The sequence below is a fragment of the Cottoperca gobio genome, chromosome 20, assembly GCF_900634415.1.
Source record: "Cottoperca gobio chromosome 20, fCotGob3.1, whole genome shotgun sequence".
NCBI lineage: Eukaryota > Metazoa > Chordata > Actinopteri > Perciformes > Bovichtidae > Cottoperca > Cottoperca gobio.
Window position 1 is genome coordinate 1,448,524 of NC_041374.1, and position 17,390 is coordinate 1,465,913.

At 43.4% G+C, this 17,390-nt stretch overlaps 2 protein-coding genes across 2 annotated transcripts; both read left to right on the forward strand.

The window, feature by feature from the left end:
* Window positions 1-265: 265 nt before the first annotated feature.
* LOC115025711 (neutral cholesterol ester hydrolase 1-like) lies at window positions 266-5,126 on the forward strand. Its single transcript, XM_029458151.1, has 5 exons — window positions 266-509; window positions 1,454-1,676; window positions 1,776-1,845; window positions 2,353-2,524; window positions 2,609-5,126. The coding sequence occupies exons 1-5, from the start codon at window positions 375-377 to the stop codon at window positions 3,227-3,229; spliced, it is 1,221 nt and encodes a 406-aa protein (XP_029314011.1). The 5' UTR covers window positions 266-374; the 3' UTR covers window positions 3,230-5,126.
* A 6,686-nt stretch (window positions 5,127-11,812) lies between these two features.
* Window positions 11,813-17,118, forward strand: tnfsf10 (TNF superfamily member 10). The gene is made up of 6 exons (XM_029458185.1): window positions 11,813-12,029; window positions 12,905-13,030; window positions 15,036-15,081; window positions 15,241-15,354; window positions 15,451-15,695; window positions 16,092-17,118. Exons 1-6 carry the CDS (start codon window positions 11,922-11,924, stop codon window positions 16,299-16,301), a joined length of 849 nt encoding a protein of 282 aa, XP_029314045.1. The 5' UTR covers window positions 11,813-11,921; the 3' UTR covers window positions 16,302-17,118.
* Window positions 17,119-17,390: the final 272 nt, after the last annotated feature.

Consider the following 17,390-nt stretch of genomic DNA (forward strand, 5'->3'; position numbering starts at 1 on the left):
TTTCAAAATATAAAATTAAGTTTTTTTCAGCATTTTTATTTATAGATGTATAATATAAATACAAGTGTTTATTACTACTGTCAAAAGAAAACTACATTTCCCGTCAGCCACCACATTACACAATGCTTACATTACTTCCTGTAACACAATTTCAAAGTAAGAGAATTTTGGTATGTTGTCAGCAGTCACCGCTATGAGATCGACCGGAAATTTTTAAACCGGCTTTTATTTTGAAATTGGGGGTCATTCCTCTGTGTATCGTCGATCCCTGGCGGAGCCACCGATCGCCTGTAACCGGGGGAGTGTACTCCCGTATGAACAGTAGGCTTCAGACAGGTGAACAGTAGGCTTCAGACAGGTAAAAGTCTGCCGCGATGAGGCTCCGTTTGGCTGGAGCCGTGCTGCTGATGGCGGCCGCCTACTACGTCTACCTCCCGCTACCGAGCGGCGTGAGCGAGCCGTGGAAGCTGATGCTGCTGGACGCGCTGTTCCGGAGCTTCATGCAGGCGGTGAGAGCTGGAGGATGCACTGACAGGAGAGCAGAGGAGGACAGGTTGATGTGAGGGGGAACAGAGAGCTGTCAGGGTTAGATAATAAAAGAAAAATATTTAGTATATTAGTATATTGAAGTGACAGTAGGACAGAGTAATGTGACAGTAACAATAACATAAAACAGCAGCGGTCACAGTAGCACATACATATGAGTAAAATAGCATAACGTGGTATAGCAAAGGCTATAATATAATTTGATATAACAGATAAGTAAAGGATATATTTGAAAATATAATACTATATACTGTCCCTGTTAGATATCCTGCATGGTGCATGGAGTGAAACAGAACACATTGAGGTTACTGAACAGACCAGAAGAGAATAAGATTGACATTAACATTAAGTAAACACCGTGCAAGCAGCATGTAGGTAAACAGCTGAACACACAGGTGACCTAACATCAAAAGAATGACCTTTGACCCTGCTGCTAAACTATGTCGCTCTTTTATGCAACATGTTAGAGTTCAGTTAAGCTGCTCTCCCACATCCAGATCTTATAATCCCTTCGAGTCATTGTGGCACAACAAGTTTCTGCACATACTCAATGCACACGACAAGTTCTCACACCCTGCTCATTCTCCCCCTGCAGCACTGTTGGGTAATCTCTTTTCAACCTTTGTAGTTTTTAATGGCAGGGAGGGGCTCCAGAGAGAGATCACATCAGATTTACAAATGAATAAATATCAAGTTACAAGTCGTAAGTTTCAGGGTAAAACATTGGTGGAACCAGATGTCACTCAAAGAAAACAAACTCCCAACTCTTAAAGATTTCCTCAAGTTGCTTTGACACCAACAGACTTCCTTTCTGTCTTTTCTTACCCAGGAATCAAAACATTGTCCTCTCAGGTGCAGAAACTCCCTGTAACCATGAAACAACCGCCATGTTTGTTTGTGTTTTCAGAGTGACGTAGCTCACGCGCTGGGTATGTGCCATCGGATCCACCTGTTGAACCATGTGGTGTCCTGGGTGGAGGAGATCGAGGCTCGCTCCTGCCCCGCCGTGCACGTGACCGACTCCACTCTAGGCGGCGTGCCGACCCGAGTCTTCCAGCCGAAGGGAGGGAAGCAGCTGAAAAGGGGAATCATATATTTCCACGGTGGAGGGTGGGCGCTTTGCAGCGGACGTGAGTGTTGATTTTAAAAACAGATTGGTGTGATATATACAACTTACATTATAGTTTACATGATATCAGCATCACTTCCTGAGACTTCCTGCTTTACAGGGATGCGATCGTACGACCTTCTTTGTCGGAAAATGGCGGAAGACCTGGACTCTGTGGTCATGTCAGTCGAGTAAGTTCTGCCACGTTACCGCTCAATTAAATGATTAGTTGTGGATATTTCTGCTGATTATCGAACACAGAATAACTCCAAAATAGACAAAGAGTCTCTTCCCGAAGGAGGCTCGTTATCTTCAGTCTTTATTATAAAAGAATGAGTGTTTCTAAAACAGAAAGCTTTGAGCAGCAGCAGTAAACGGACCTTTTGATAAGATCGTCTTGTGAAACAGAAGAACATCTGTTTTATTTTATGAATTATTTAAATGTGGTCTGGCAGTCAAGCTTCTTTTCCTTTTGTCCATTTGTGTCACTTTGTGTTACACAGTATGAAGAGAATTCTTTGCTGAAGTTGCTGCAAAGAATATTGTTTAGTAAACTAAAGCGTATAAAACTACAGCAACATGTAAATGAGATGCTCGGGGGCGTGAAACACAACGTGAGGCTTTCTTATTATTCCTGTGTCGTTCCAACAAGTAGCCCAAAGCATGCAACACAATAATGTTGTCTTCATATGATTTAGTTACCGTCTCGCTCCAGAGGCGGTGTTCCCGGAACAGTACCACGATGCGTTGGCGGCATCGCGGGCCTTCCTGTCGGCTCAGGTTTTGGAACGCTACAGCATCGATCCGGAGAGGGTGTGTGTGTCCGGGGACAGCGCCGGGGGAAACCTGGCTGCCGCTGTGGCGCAGGAGGTAGAAAAGCAAACATCTCACTACATATAAATATATATATATATAAATCATCTGTCAGTTTGTAAACCCTGAATGTGTCCACAGCTCAGCTCCGACGACAGTCTGACGGTGAACTTTAAGGTCCAGGCGTTGATCTACCCCGTGCTGCAGGCGCTGGACTTCTACACCTCGTCGTACCAGCAGAACCGGGCCGTGCCCATCCTCTACAGGCCGGTCATGGCTCGTTTCTGGCTTCAGTACCTGGGCGCCGACACCTCCCTGGAGCCCCTCCTGCTTGCCAACAACCACAGCTCCCTGGACCAGCCGGCCATCAGCAGCAGCACCCGCTCCAAGCTGGACTGGGCCGCTCTGCTCCCGGCCGAGCGCAGGAAGCACTTCCGGCCGGTTGTGAAAGAAACAGGATCGCCGGGGGTGATGGGCGAGGTACCGGAGCTGATGGACGTGAGGGCGGCACCGCTGCTGGCGGAGCAGGGGGTTCTGGGTAGGACGCCTAAAGCGTACGTGATGACTTGTGAGTTTGACGTGCTGAGGGATGACGGGTTGATGTACGTCAGGCGCCTGCAGGACGCCGGCGTCGCGGTGACCAGTGATCACTACGAGGACGGGTTCCACGGCTGCATGGTGTTTGCGTTCCTGCCAATGATGTCGAGCGTTGGACAGAGGAGCATGAACAACTACATCACCTGGCTGGACCAGAATCTGTAGACGGAGCAGCCGCTCAAAGGCTGGTACCTGAGAGCTCCTCGTTGGATCTGTGATGTCTTTTATCATCACACATGTGATCCATGCGGGGGCACAATGGTTGTGGGGGTTAAAAACAACTGACCTGTAAGCCAGAAGGTCACAGGTTTGATCCACTGTACCCTGAGCAATATACCAGAGAAGACAAAGCAACCATTTAAAAACAAAAGGCTCATGATGTACTTGCTTTTGACCAGCGTGGACGATTCAAGCAGCTGCAACATGAGCATTAGTGTTCACACATACTTAGTGTGTACCTGTAGGAAAATGACATCCACTAGGGGGCAAATCAAAGCCATATCACCCCCGTCACTTCTGCCCGTGTGCGTTCAAACACGTCTTTAAAAGCAAGTATATCAACTCAGTGCAGCTGAACATCAGTGAGCCGGTAACCAAAACTTTTCCAATCAAACGTCACCAAAGAGAGAGAAGGCCATAAATCCAATGCAAACTTCCTGAAGTATACGGAGGGCTCGTTATTATTCCAGAGCAACAACATCCAGGAAGTTATGCACGAGATCCAATACGTCTTCGTCTTCGCATAATAAAGCATTATTAAAAGAGACAGACGAGCATTACTGACAGTCATTAAATATAGGAAATATAATTGATATAGTTGGATTCAATACTAAATAGTTGTCGTGAATGTTTTCACAAGTATGCTTGAGCTTCTACTGAAATCGTGTTTTATCCCAAATGTGAGGAAAGATTAAGAAATGGTATTTAATAATACTAAAGTGTAGGGGGAAATCTGATTTTGGAAATGCCAATTGCAGCTCAACATTATGTAATTTATTTGTGTATTGTTAGTTTTTTTAATAACATTTAGGGATAATTCACAAATCACAAAAAACCTTTCTTTAAAAAACTGAAAATGAAGAACCTTGAATATTCTGAAGAGTCGAAGTCACTCAAGAGTTTATCTCCAGCTTTTATTCCTTTACGATGCACTGAAACAATCCGATCGCACACACACTTAACAGGCCAGTCAAGACTACAGTGTGTGTGTGTGTGTGTGTGTGTGTGTGAGTGTGTGTGTGTGAGTGTGTGTGGTGAAAGTATGCCAGAGTTCACAGCTGTGTATACTTATTGTATTGTGCAATATTGTATGTTTGAAAGTCTCTGATGACCACTGTGCTGCAGAGCCGATGCAACGATGCTAATGATGATGATAGCTGTGAAATGTAACGAGAATTACTGTATCACCACGAGAGGACCGGTCCCAAACGGACTATCGTGTTCCCTCTGCTGGCCCAAAACTAATATAATGAACCGACGACAGCGACTGACTCGGTTTTGGCTTCCGGCCCGAAACGCAGCGAGCCAAGAGTGTAGCAGAAACACTGAGCTGGTCATTACTTCACATTATCCAGGAAGAAATGTGCAAATTGTAACGCTGGCGATCTTCTTTCGTTCAAGGGAAATGATTCCAGAAGTTTAAAATGAGACGAGGACTATAAAGAAAGACTTTTGAATGTTTTCTAAGTGCTGTGATTTTAATGGCGTCTGTGAAATGACACAATAAATAGTTTATTATTGTATAAATAAGGTTTTAATACATGCAACAGGTTGTTTCAGTCCAGCGAATACACAAACACAGAGCAAATAAATCCAATAAAGCGGATGTTTTATTGGCTTCTGTGATTTCGTGGTATGTAGGGAGAAGGGTCACATTTCTTTTCTGTATGTTGAACTTGTAATCAAACGATAACTAAATTCCTCTTTGCTATAATTAAGGATTTGTAACTGTGGTTTCAGGGGGCAACATGTAAGCTACTGTATCTGTATACACAATGTAAAATCTTCACAATTTACTATGTTGTGATTTATTTATGAAAACAAAGGATTATAATGAAAAACATATTGAGATGTATTTGTTCCCGTTTTAACTTTCTGTGTGCTCCCCTTGTGCTTAAGGTCGACAATGATCCGCTTTCTCTAAACCGCTGAAATAAAGCAGCTTAATTTAATTTTAAGGCCCACATCTAAAAAGGGTGGTGTAATCTGCAGCACCTTTACAGAAGATTTAAACCTGGGATCATTACACATTACTAAATCATGACAAAGGAAGTCGTGACGGGGACACCCGAGAATAAACAAGCTGGGTAAACTAGACCACAAGATAATTATTAGTTTAAGTCATTAATTATTATTATTATTATTATTTTTAGTTTTTACAGTAATTCTCTTAAAATATATTGTTAATCTTTTGTAATTGAAATGTTATTAAAATGCTATGTTATATATTAGTAATAATTAAAAAATCAGAAAATAGTGTTTTCTTTAAAAATATAATCAGAATATTAAGTTATAATAGGTATTTAAAAATATAATATTAAGTTATAATGGGTATTTAAAAATATGATCAGAATATTAAGTTATAATAGATATTTAAAAATATAATTAGAATATTAAGTTATAATAGGTATTTAGAAATATAATTAGAATATTAAGTTATAATAGGTATTTAAAAATATAATATTAAGTTATAGTAGGTATTTAAAAATATAATCAGAATATTAAGTTATAATAGATATTTAAAAATGTCAATTAGGTGTCAATTAACTCATTTCAGAATAAAGGTCTGACACAGGAGATGGCGCCAAATCCTCCTGAACAGCAGCTTACAATCAGTAAGTCAGCTGTTATAAATAAGTGAAGATATTATTTATCACATGAATCGTGTCTTTTATTCCCTTTCTTCTTATTTTTATTTCAAAGATTTATGAACATCATAACAGTTTAGGGTTTTTATCTGATGGATTTACTCTTCAATACTTTTCTTTTATTCCTGAACAAAAAGCCTTTGCTTTTGATTTATGTATTTGAGCTGACGTCCAGCGATATTTTAAGAGTAATAAAAACACGTACAGAGCAACAGACTTCTGCCAAACCTTCGCCATCTGTGCGGAAAACTGGTTTGGCTTCGTTTGCTCAACTCCTCCCTGGATATCAAAGAGGTGTCTTTCTGTTTCGGCCTTCCTCGTGTTTGACTCTTCTTCTTCTTCTTCTTCTCCAGCTCACACAAACACTCGTCCTTCAAGTCAAAGCCTGCAGAGAAACAGAACCCAAACGCATCAGATGATTGCGTGACAGAATGCAACATGCCTGTCAGATCATGTGAGCAGAGGGCGAAAGCAAGAACATGCTTCTCTTGACAGACAGGTCGGTTTGCCATTAGCAGCCAAATTTGCATCAATTCTGCATCTGGGGCACCACAGGGCACGCTCAGTGTTTGTCTGCTCAGATCTAACATGCTTGAGTAGTGCAAGATTGCCCATCAGGACTTCATTACCCAAAAACTGTGTGTGCGTGTGCGTGTGTGTAATGGATCGTTGAAGTAACAGCCTGCTGCCAAACAGGCCGCACGACTGAATGCAAGTTCTGTCTTCACTCACCAATTGTTCTTCTCACAACAATTTAGTCCCATTAAGAGTCACAGCAGACCACAGAGCTTACCCTTGCATGCACTTTGTCTACAGATGTCTAAACAGGTCAACAAGCCTGAAAGAGTCTTATTTAGAGGAAACACTCGGTTTATTCTTTGCAGCCCTTCCTTATCCCAAAATCTACTGTGCAAAGGTCGATACTTAAATGGTGCGTTCAGGGAATCCTCCTTTACTCGCAAGCTGCAATTACGTTCTGCATCTAAACGCCTAAAATTGACAAAAGGTGTGTCGATTTCTGTACACCAATGACTTTCCATTTCAATTCCAAAGATGTTTGCACTTCGGTGGTCGTCATTAGAAAGTACCTGCAGGATATAAAACATCATCACGTTTCCTTTTATAAGGTTTGTATCCTAAAATGTGACTACAGTACCGTTTGGTGCCACATGTCAGGAGCTGTGTCCACTGCACTCTAAGGCTGTTTGAAAATGACAGCATATATAGTTTGGGGGAAGGTATGGGAGGTATTGCTCATATTGTGCCCCAGGACGACCCTTTTAGTTTCTGTCGTTCCTGCCTCTGAGTCTAATTTGGGCCCATGTGGGAATTAAAAAAAGCGTCATGCAGCGTTTCACTGTTCACTCTAATTTAAAACAACAGACTGTGACACTTGTGAGACAATAAAAAACCAGTGATGAGACACTACGGTGTGAACATACACGTGGCGCATGTGTGTGCCCCACTGGAGGCCCGACTTCCTCCCTGCCCCCCGGTGCTGCTTGTAAATCACAGGGTGATCATTTCTAAGGAAAACAGAGGCGCCGGGAGTGAAAACAAACCGGTGAGAATGTGAAAGGAAAGCCGGAGCGGCGGGGAATTCATGCAGGAGAATGTTATCGCTGCGACTAAAGGTCATATTGTTCACTTCTTCCTGACAGGCAGAGAGAGAAGGGAGGGTAAGGCAATTTGGAAAGAGGTGGAGGGAGGCAGGGTGTGACAGAGAAGGGGAAAGAGAGAGGGAGGGAGGGAGGACGCAGAAAGATTGGTAGGGAGGAAGAGAAAACCACAATGTGGGCCTCAAACTGCACAAGGACACATTCTGTATGTTACACACACACAAAGGCATGGACACAAAACCACACACTCTCTCACTACATGGCCAAAAGTATGTGGACACCTGAGATTTACACCCATGTGGGATCTTTGAACATGTGAATCAAAGACATGATATTGCAAACTTCTTCTTTCCGTCGTTTGTACATATTCCACAAAGTCTGGAGATTACTGATGCCAAAATATCCCTGAGCAAAGAGCCATTAAAAGTTACTTCTGCCAGAGGAAGCATTTAAAAATCCAACTCGATCAGATCGATGCTATGACACATGGGCATTCATGTGCTACTGTAGCAGCCTCCTCTCCAGATGTTGTGTTGCCAGGCTGCAGGATGTTTATGAAGCGCTCCTGAAGAAGAAGCGTTCAAAGGGATCTCAAAGATAACGCCACATTGTGTTTAACAGATCTGAAGACGAACGGCATGAAGGGGATTCGTAATGCTAAATCGAGATGCAGGATTTCGAGTCCCGACACATTTTTAACTGTCAAGTGTTTTATTGGCCTGAACATAATAATAACTCGACCACAGCTAATTTGCAATAACCATATTTCCCCCCCAACGTTAAACATACCATAGTTTCCATGTGCAGATACCGCAAAGGATTTAAAAACATTTGGCATTCGACGTAATCCAGAGTTTTGCAGAATAGTTCAATATCTATGTGCACACAAAAACACTTTCAGGCACGCACAGCCAATGCTTTAGACATGAGAACACACACACACACACACACACACACACACACACACACATTGATAATTGTATCTGGAGGTCTCTGTCTCTCTCAGTCTGCACTATCGCCCGCTTTTCTCTGAACTCTTGAGTCCTGAAATGAAATGAAGCAATGAGTACGCAGAATCCATTTTAGAGCCTTGACACCCACACACACACACACACACACACACACACACACACCCACACACACACATCAACATTTAAAAAAAAGCAAGTGGAGCCAAAAAACGTTTGGGAAACTTTGGAAAGTCCCCAAAAGTTTCCTGTGTTCATTGGTCAGCTCTCAGGTTTCCGGTGTGCCCATTGGCCACATCGGTTGTCCCGCCTCTCCCTTCCTCTGTGTGTGTGTGTGTGTGTGTGTGTGTGTGTGTGTGTGTGTGTGTGTGTGTGTGTGTGTGTGTGTGTGTGTGCCACATATCAGTGATATTGTTCAGCTCTGGGTACTGTGTTCTTTGTTTTATTGGGAGGAATAGAATTAACAAAATGTGTGTGTGCCTGTGTGTGTGTGTGTGTGTTTGTGTGTGTGTGTATTTTAGGAGGGAGTTTACGTTGGCAAGCACTCAGAGAGAGAGAATCTAATACCTCATTTCCACCGTACGGTTCGACTCGACTCACGGGCTTCATTTCTATAACACGGCGTAGAATCTATACTAAAAGTGTACGTGTGCACAATACCCTAAAATGACATGTGCAAAAAAATAATCAGATTTATAAAACTGTGCGCACGCACACCTGCAGGCAATGTTCCCTTTATATAAATCACACTCCACCTGGAAATGTGCAAACTCTGATCAGCCACATATCCCGCCCTCGACACGCCCACATGTTTATGCAAAGATCACAACTTTTGCGTGTGGTACCAAAATCAGCACCAGGTACCGGGACGTTTGAGTTGGGTCATGCTGTACTGCGCAGTGGAAATGCAGCATTAGGTTTTCATTGTTTTCACATGTTTACTTTTATATGAATAACAAAATAGAACCAAAAGTCTGAAACCAAATATCAGATGGTTTAGTGAGAACAGCGAGTCCCCGTGATTTCACTGCGTAAACACATTTTTACTTCATTGGCGTTCAAACTGATTTGAATCAGAGAAAGAAAGTCGTCTTGACTGCCAGTGCTCAACCACATACCTACACAACAAGTTGTATTATCTCAGCAAAGGGAAAACAACATGAGATAAATCTAAAATGACGCTCTAAGTTCTGGGCTTGAACTCGATGCGCCACCTGCCTCTCAACGCATCCAAACTGTTAGTCAGGGTCAAAACCACTAAAGTCCACCCAGCCTCTTCCATAAACAACTTACAAAGTCCAGACGACGAGGTAATCGATGCAAGAGCAGGTATTTTCTTGTTTGTTGAACAACTTCAGTGAGAAAACTCGGTCCATATCACACGAGTGGCGCACCTGGAAACCAGCTGCGCCAGATTTGGACCCGTTTGGAGCCAAAGCCTCATGAAAAATTCGTACTTTCTGAATTATTATATGTACATTGTAAACCTTTTACAGCCTACTTTAAAAACACTGTACCTAGCTAGGGTCAATACAGCAAGAAAGGAGGAGATGAGAGAACGAACGGAGGACAAATGGAAATAGATGGGCGAAGAAAGACAGGAAAGAACGGACAAAGAATAAGGAGGCAGACAGACAAAGAGAACGAGGGAGCGGGAGAGCGAGGGTTAGAGGGGAGTGGGAGACAAAGTTTAGAAAGCGACTAAGGAGGGAGGGAGTCGACTTTGTGGGGGAGTCGGTCAGTTCTCGTCTTCGTATCCCTATCAAAACTTGGCCGCCGTTCAGAAATACACTCAGGGTGTGTGTTTGAGCCTGTCTGAACCACAATGTGGGGACTGCAAACTCTGCTCACATTATGGGGACCTTAACGCCATCTCTGGACGAAAGGCTCATCCTCAGAAGGTCAAGATGTATTTAAGCATCATGGGTTAATGTTTAATGTTATTTATGTCTCTTTCCTTGTACTAAGGATGCTCTCATGGGCCCTCACATGTTCTCTGTGCTCTTTATCACGCAACAGTTTACAGTCTCCGTTACCCCCAGCAGGCCCTGCAGGCGTAGCAGAGTGAAACCTAAGCAGAGAGCGTCTCCCGGGGGGACAGAGGGGCGTAGGAGCCAGATTGAGGCCAGATGTTGCATATGCAGGAACGAGCAGGACCGGGATCCATTTAAAGGCTCAACCCGCCTCACTGCACCACAATAAATTGATAACAACGCAAAGTAAAGTTTCTCATAGCGATGACTGCTGCACTTAAAGTCAGGGGGAAATACATCACGCTCGCAGCTTGTGTCAGATCGTACCATCCTTTGGTTTGAGATTAACTGTTTGAGCATGCTCTAAAATATTTATGAGGTCAGTCTAAAACAATGTCAACTTTGCTCTGGAAAACAAATGCAAACATTTATATATAATTTGATATTTGTGGAGATATAAGGATATGCAAGCTGTTTATTTGCATTTTAAAGAGTTAATTTAACGATGTCGACTAAATAAATACAATTTAAGAACCACTCATGACTTGGATAACATCTTCTATCTCGGTATATGTAATATTATATCACAATATCAAATCCAAATCATTTATTTTAGAGGAGAAAGGTTTAATTTAGATGCTGCTTTCTTCCCACTGACTGACACAAATCATCGGCACTGAGACAACGTGACAAATATTTCACCTCATCATCTAAACTCTTCTTTCCAACATACTTTATCCTTCGGCAGCGATGTTGAGTGAGAGAACATCATGTGTTTGTTATGCTGCCTGATGAAGTACATTAAGAGATAAATGTGGAGAGATCTGGAACTATGCCAAGAATGTCTGTTTTTATCTAAACAACTTGACATCTTGGCTACAATAAGCCTTTGAAGAAAAGCTTAATGTATGCTTTTCCACACTAAAGACTACTTAGTTATAGAACATAAATCAGATTACTGCAGAATATATGAAGTAGGTTCATGGAGATTTAATATAAGTGAATAAAACTTTAGTTCTGGCAGTTAAAACTCTAACATATTATATAATATGTCACATTAAAAGCCATGTACGTGCTGCTCATTCATATAAGACATTGTTTTGCATCATGTACTCATTTAAAATGTGTGTTTCTCACAGTAAAGCGCAGTGCAGAGATCTACAGCAGAGATATAAGCCTTCACAATAAACTAGAAGGCTATCTGTGTTTTTCCAGCGCAGAAATGAAACAATAATCTCTCCAGGAGAAATTCAAAGAGGGAAACAGCTCTTGCTCACCAGGCCGGCCCCGCCTCCTCCTCCTCCTCCTGCTTGCAGGGGACGGGGAGGGTAGAAGTTAAGAAGTCAGCTCTCTGCCATTGTTCTTGTTCTGGAAGTCTGAGAACGGGACGGGCACGGCGCTCGTCGGGTACCGGACGGCGGTCTGTCGTTATGACGGGCTCCGGTCCGAAGCTCGGGGTGCTCTTGCTGCTGGCGATTCTGCTGCAGACTGTGGTCGTCACCATCACCGTGCTGCACTTCACCACGGCTCTCAATTCGGTAAGGACAAAAGTGAAGGTTCGGAGTGACGAGCCGGAGACGCGCGGAGACTTTTTACGCATCGCCATGCAGTGCGCAGCGCGAGGTGGACGCGTTGTTCGGCTTTTAAATGCAGCTTTAAGAAAACAAAACTTGCTGTTGACTTTGAACACTTCACTGTAATTTATATAAACTGTAGTGAGTCATTTATTTGTTTAAATAAATTCGTTTTTATGCATTCTGGTTCTGCGCTCCAGAACACGTCCGATTTATTTTCCTCTTTTTTTGCACAACGCAACGCAGGCCTCAAATACTGCGTTCACTGTCAAATCATTAGGTTCTGCACAAAGCAGCTTCATGCAATGACACACACTTTTCGTTTCTCGGCATTGCAAAGAAAAAGAGGACAGAAAGTAAAGAGCTCTGGCAGCTGCAGAGGTGGACTGGAGATACTTTTATGATGAGCAGTGATGATCAGGAAGTTATGTGTGTGCGTGTGTGTTGGACTCACCCTGCTTGTTTTGGTGAGGGCAGAGTCATTGGGTTACCTGGTGTCACTCCAGCTCAACTCTCAGGCGGTGTTTACAGGAATGAATCATTAAGCCATATCAGAAGCAGCAGGAACACACAAGGAACTGAAACTAACCAGATGATGGACACAGGCCAAGAAATGTTGTGGACTCAGGTTCCATGCAGACTTTAGCACAGAGATGTGAAGGTGCAAAATGTAGTTTCTGCACATCTTCATGTAATTATGCTACAAATAAATGTTTATAGGGTGGGAAATTGCATTAGTTTTTTTTACTGACTAACAAAAGAAATACCTTCCTCAGGCGCGTTAAGACGAGAAATTAAAAGAGACATTCGTTCTAATTATTTCATGCTCTTCTTGACAGATGAAGGAGACGTTTGCCAGGAGCAGCGTTTCCTGCCTAATGGGCGCCGACCTGCAGAGCATTACTGCTGTTCGGGGGGATCCGTGCTGGCAGGTCACTCAGCAGCTTCACCTGCTCATTGAGAAGGTACAAACTGACCTCCACACACGAGTAAAACATCAAAACTCTCTGGAGCTGCATCACGCGCCACAGAATGACCTTTACGTATCAGTATTTGTTGATCAGCACAATGACTCGGATTATTTGGCCAGCTGCTGAGATTTCTGGCTTTTAAAACTCAATTTATTCCCCTGGTCTGTTGTGGATCAAAACTCCCCTCCCACAGCAGTTTGGAGACATTACTAACCCCTACCCCCCCCCCCCCCCACACACACACACACACACACACACTTAATCTGCAAAAGCCAACGATAAATCATCTTTAACATCATCGTTATTATAACAGGGTGTGTTGTTGGTTTTAACCCTTTTAGAACGGACGTGTTGATTAAACGGTTAGTCGATCGACTGTTTTGAGAATCGATTAATTGTTTTAGTGGTTAAAAATGCCACAATCGTTCTGCTTCCAGCTCCTCTCACGTATTTGACTTGAGGTGACGGTGCAGTTCACACCTATGTGACCGAGCAGGAACTTAGTAATTCATCTTATCGTCACGACATTCCAGGAAAAGATCCAAACCAACAGTGAATGTATCTCATGACAAGTAGTCTAGATCTTCTTCCTGCAGAGCTGAAAATAGTCCTCAATGAATGCACTATTTCCTGCTGCTTGTTTGAGAAACATTAGCGATCAGCTGTTTAAAACTCTACAGTATATTTGTGTTTTTAAAGAGTTCAGTAGAAGACTTGTAGCTGAGCGCCACACAGACAGGAAGTCAAAGTGTTGAGAGACGGTGTTGGTGTTCTCGTGGGACTTTTTGACGATGAAGAAAAAGAGGAGCAACAAAGTGACTTGCATGTACAGCATCGTGAGGACATCTGTTCTTATTATTAGATTATTAGAGCATTCCTGTGCTGCTTATCTCTGAACATATGCAGGAGGAGAAAAATGCTCAAATGATCCGAATCGCTGTCCGCAGACGCACAATGAGCTCCTTCATAGCTGGAGATGTGATGTGATCCTGTGTGGTTTAATCAGCACAGGAATGTGTTCACCTGCTCTGCTCACTCTCTCACACACACACGCACACACACACACACACACACACACACACACAATGTATTCTTTTTCTTCTACTTTCTATTTGTGCATATAGTTTGTTTGTGTTCTCGTCTCCTCTGACTCCCTTCGCTGCTCTCTTGAAGAACACACGCTGGGTATTTCCTGACTGATTAAATTTAGCTCAGAATATAAACATCAAGCTCGGACAGTTTGTGCTTTTAACTCGGGACGCAGAGGGAACGCTGCTGTGAAGTTAATAATTATTATTATACTGCTATATTTCAGTGCCCCAACACGAGACCAACAGGGTCGGACCTGTACGTGAAACACTTTAAAGCTGCTTCTGAGGAGCATCCATCACAAATGGAAGAAACATCTTTTGTGTAGATTTATAAATATACATCATCTATGTCACGGGGAACAGGGGCACCACATTTGGATCATGCTTTTGTTATTTTAGTTGATCATCTTGCAGATATACAAACATTAAACCTGCAGGTCTTGCTTTGAATTCTGCTGGTTGTTGCCGGCTGCAGGTACAAACACTTCTCCAAGTCATCGCTGAAGCTGCACTAATATTTTTAAAAAGGGGCAAACACCTTTGATATAATATTAATTAATCTAATATTATGAAAAACCTCTTTCTCCCTCTAACGCTTCAGAATTCCTCTTTTTTTCCCATTTCTGTTCCGTTTCTTGCCTAAAACTAAAGTGAAATAAAGGATTCTCTGCAGCTTGAACATTGTTTTCATCAGTGTGGCAGATGTTGCATCTTTTTTGAGCCAATTTGCTGCGTACAGGAACGTAATACGCAATAAATTGTGAGAGCGGTCTGTTGTATGCAGGCTGCTCAAACAAAAGGCTGCTGGGGAGACGTGAGGAATGAGCTCATGGCTCTTCTTGGCAGATCAAAGTGTTGTGTGTGGAGTCTTTTGTTTTAAGGCTCTAATAAATGTTTTCTCCCTTCAGTCTCTGTCTCAGCGTTACCAGAAGCAGATTTCGTCGGCAGTCAGAGGTGAGAAAACTGAAACACAGTGACCTATGACCTTCTGTGTGTTGAAGATAGTAACTATTCCTCACAGCATCTCGCTGGAGCCGATGAAACACATACACTTCTCTTTAAACACTTGAAAGTGATGTTGTTTGTTTGTAATTCCTTTTTCCCCCACGTCAGATGAAGTTTCTCGGGTGTTGCCCTCGCTTGTGATAGTAGACAGGTCTTCACCGCGCCCCAAAGTGGCAGCGCACGTCACGGGAAGCTTTGTGCCCAAACTGGAGCGAGAGGGAGGTGAGTCCCGCAGACACTAACGGTGGTGTCTGAACAAACAAGTGATATGTATCCATCAAATGAGGAAGATAAATACCTTCATCTGTGTTTCCACAGCTCCGGTCTCCGCTGGGCGTCGAGTTCAGGGCCAGAAGATCTCGTGGTGGGAGGGGCAGAAGGGGCTGGCCTTCCTCCAGGACGTCCAGCTGGTGGACGGGGAGCTGGTGGTGCCGCTGCCCGGCCTCTACTACGTCTACGCCCAGACGTACTTCAGAAACACCCACTCCCTGGAGGAGGAGGGCGAGGACGGTGAGGAGGCGGAGGACAGAGGGAGACCCCTGCTGCAGTACGTCTATAAAAAGGTGAGGAGGGGGTGGCCAGCGTGTTTTACACTTCGCCTCTGATTTCAATCTCTTCTCACATTTCGCTGCTCCACCTTTCTAGTTGTTTTATTATTAGTCTTGAACTGGATTTGACTCGTCAGCTGATCAGATCTGTCGACTAATGAATCCATGCAGCGAGTGTGTGTCGCATCACAACGTGGCAAACATCCAATAACAACCTCTTCCTGCTTTGTCAGATAAAACTAAAGGAAGTGTAAAGTGAAAGAATCAGCATGATAAACAGTTTATGTAAAGTTTCCATCTAATGTGAAACAAATCTTATCCCGTATGTCTTTCATTCATTCCACAACGTGGCATGAACTCCATCCACCACATACAGCATCACACCTCACTCACCTCTCCTTGTCCCCTCAGGTGAGCTCCTACCCAGTTCCCTTCCTACTGATGAAGACGAGCCGAACCTCCTGCTGGTCCCGGGGCTCCCAGTTTTCCCTGCATTCTGCCCACCAGGGCGGGCTGTTCCCGCTCAGCACCGGCGACCGCCTGTTTGTCACAGTCACCAACGCCTCTGCTGTGGACATGGACGAGAAGAGCAGCTTCTTTGGGGCGTTTCTCATCAGCTAGACACTCAGAACTCTGGATGAGCGATGGACCAACGTCACGTTCTCAACGTCTGATGACACTTCAGCCTCGAGACTTCTCCTTAAGATGAACACAAATGATAAAAGTCACGGAGAAGTCTCTGTTTTCAGGATCACAAACCAAAATAAATTTGACAACACTGGTTTCACGTGCGGTGCGGTGTGTGTGTGTGTGTGTGTGTGTGTGCGTGTGCGTGTGTGTGTGTGTGTGAGGGGATTTCTGTTGTACAAACATGTCTTTAGGGTACACTCACGAGTTTAAAGGTTAGTTTAGATCTTCTGGTCTTGAATAGACAGAATATACACAGAAGTATAGACCCTACTTTAGGCTTTGGTTGTGGTCAGCTAACCTACGCTGCTCTGAGCGTTCAGTGTGTAACATCTAGTGACAGTCGACCACATGTAGAAATGTAAAGTTCAGTTTTAGAGGTTTTTTTAAATTGTCTTGTAATTCAACTCACAAATTCACAAACACTCCTTTAACAGCTCACAGATTCTTCACCAGGGGGAGCTGTTTTGTTCTTCATGAAGAGCTGAGATACACACGTGCCACCCTGCACCACCTACAGGAGAGGGACGGAGCAGCAGCGTAGACCTTTCGGCAAAACATTACACTCAATACGTTATATTTCTAAAGCACATGTCTGAAAAACTGAGTCTGCCTCAGAGAATTGAGTGTATAAATCTTTAATCGGGCTGAACATCAGTGACGATCTGAGTTCCTGCATGTGTTTGTGTGAAGATGTAAATATTGTGCTATATTTTGTGTTTTTATTTTTCTAATAAGTCTGCAAATTCTGCATCTGGAGTTCTCTTTTCTTCTAAATTGTCCCTCGGTGAGCCGTCGAACATAAGGCTCGACGCATGAGCTGAGACAGCGTGCTGACCATGTGCTGCCGCTAACATCACAGGCCTTCCTGACAGCTGTGTTGAAAGATTAAAGGTGCACAATCACCACCTTTTCCATCACAACTTTTATAGCACATTAGAATAGCGCTGATCCTTAAAAACCAGGAGTTGTTTTGTGTTTTTGTTGGCTGCAGCCGCAGCAGCACAGTCTCTCCCTCTGCTG

Excerpts from the sequence above, each read along its gene's own strand:
- LOC115025711 (XM_029458151.1), top strand. The coding sequence starts at position 375 with ATGAGGCTCCGTTTGGCTGGAGCCGTGCTGCTGATGGCGGCCGCCTAC. Across the intron at positions 510-1,453 it reads TCCGGAGCTTCATGCAGGCG|AGTGACGTAGCTCACGCGCT; the intron begins GTGAGAGCTGGA and ends TTGTGTTTTCAG. Across the intron at positions 2,525-2,608 it reads CTGCCGCTGTGGCGCAGGAG|CTCAGCTCCGACGACAGTCT; the intron begins GTAGAAAAGCAA and ends ATGTGTCCACAG.
- tnfsf10 (XM_029458185.1), top strand. The coding sequence starts at position 11,922 with ATGACGGGCTCCGGTCCGAAGCTCGGGGTGCTCTTGCTGCTGGCGATT. Across the intron at positions 15,082-15,240 it reads GATTTCGTCGGCAGTCAGAG|ATGAAGTTTCTCGGGTGTTG; the intron begins GTGAGAAAACTG and ends CCCCCACGTCAG. Across the intron at positions 15,696-16,091 it reads TGCAGTACGTCTATAAAAAG|GTGAGCTCCTACCCAGTTCC; the intron begins GTGAGGAGGGGG and ends TTGTCCCCTCAG.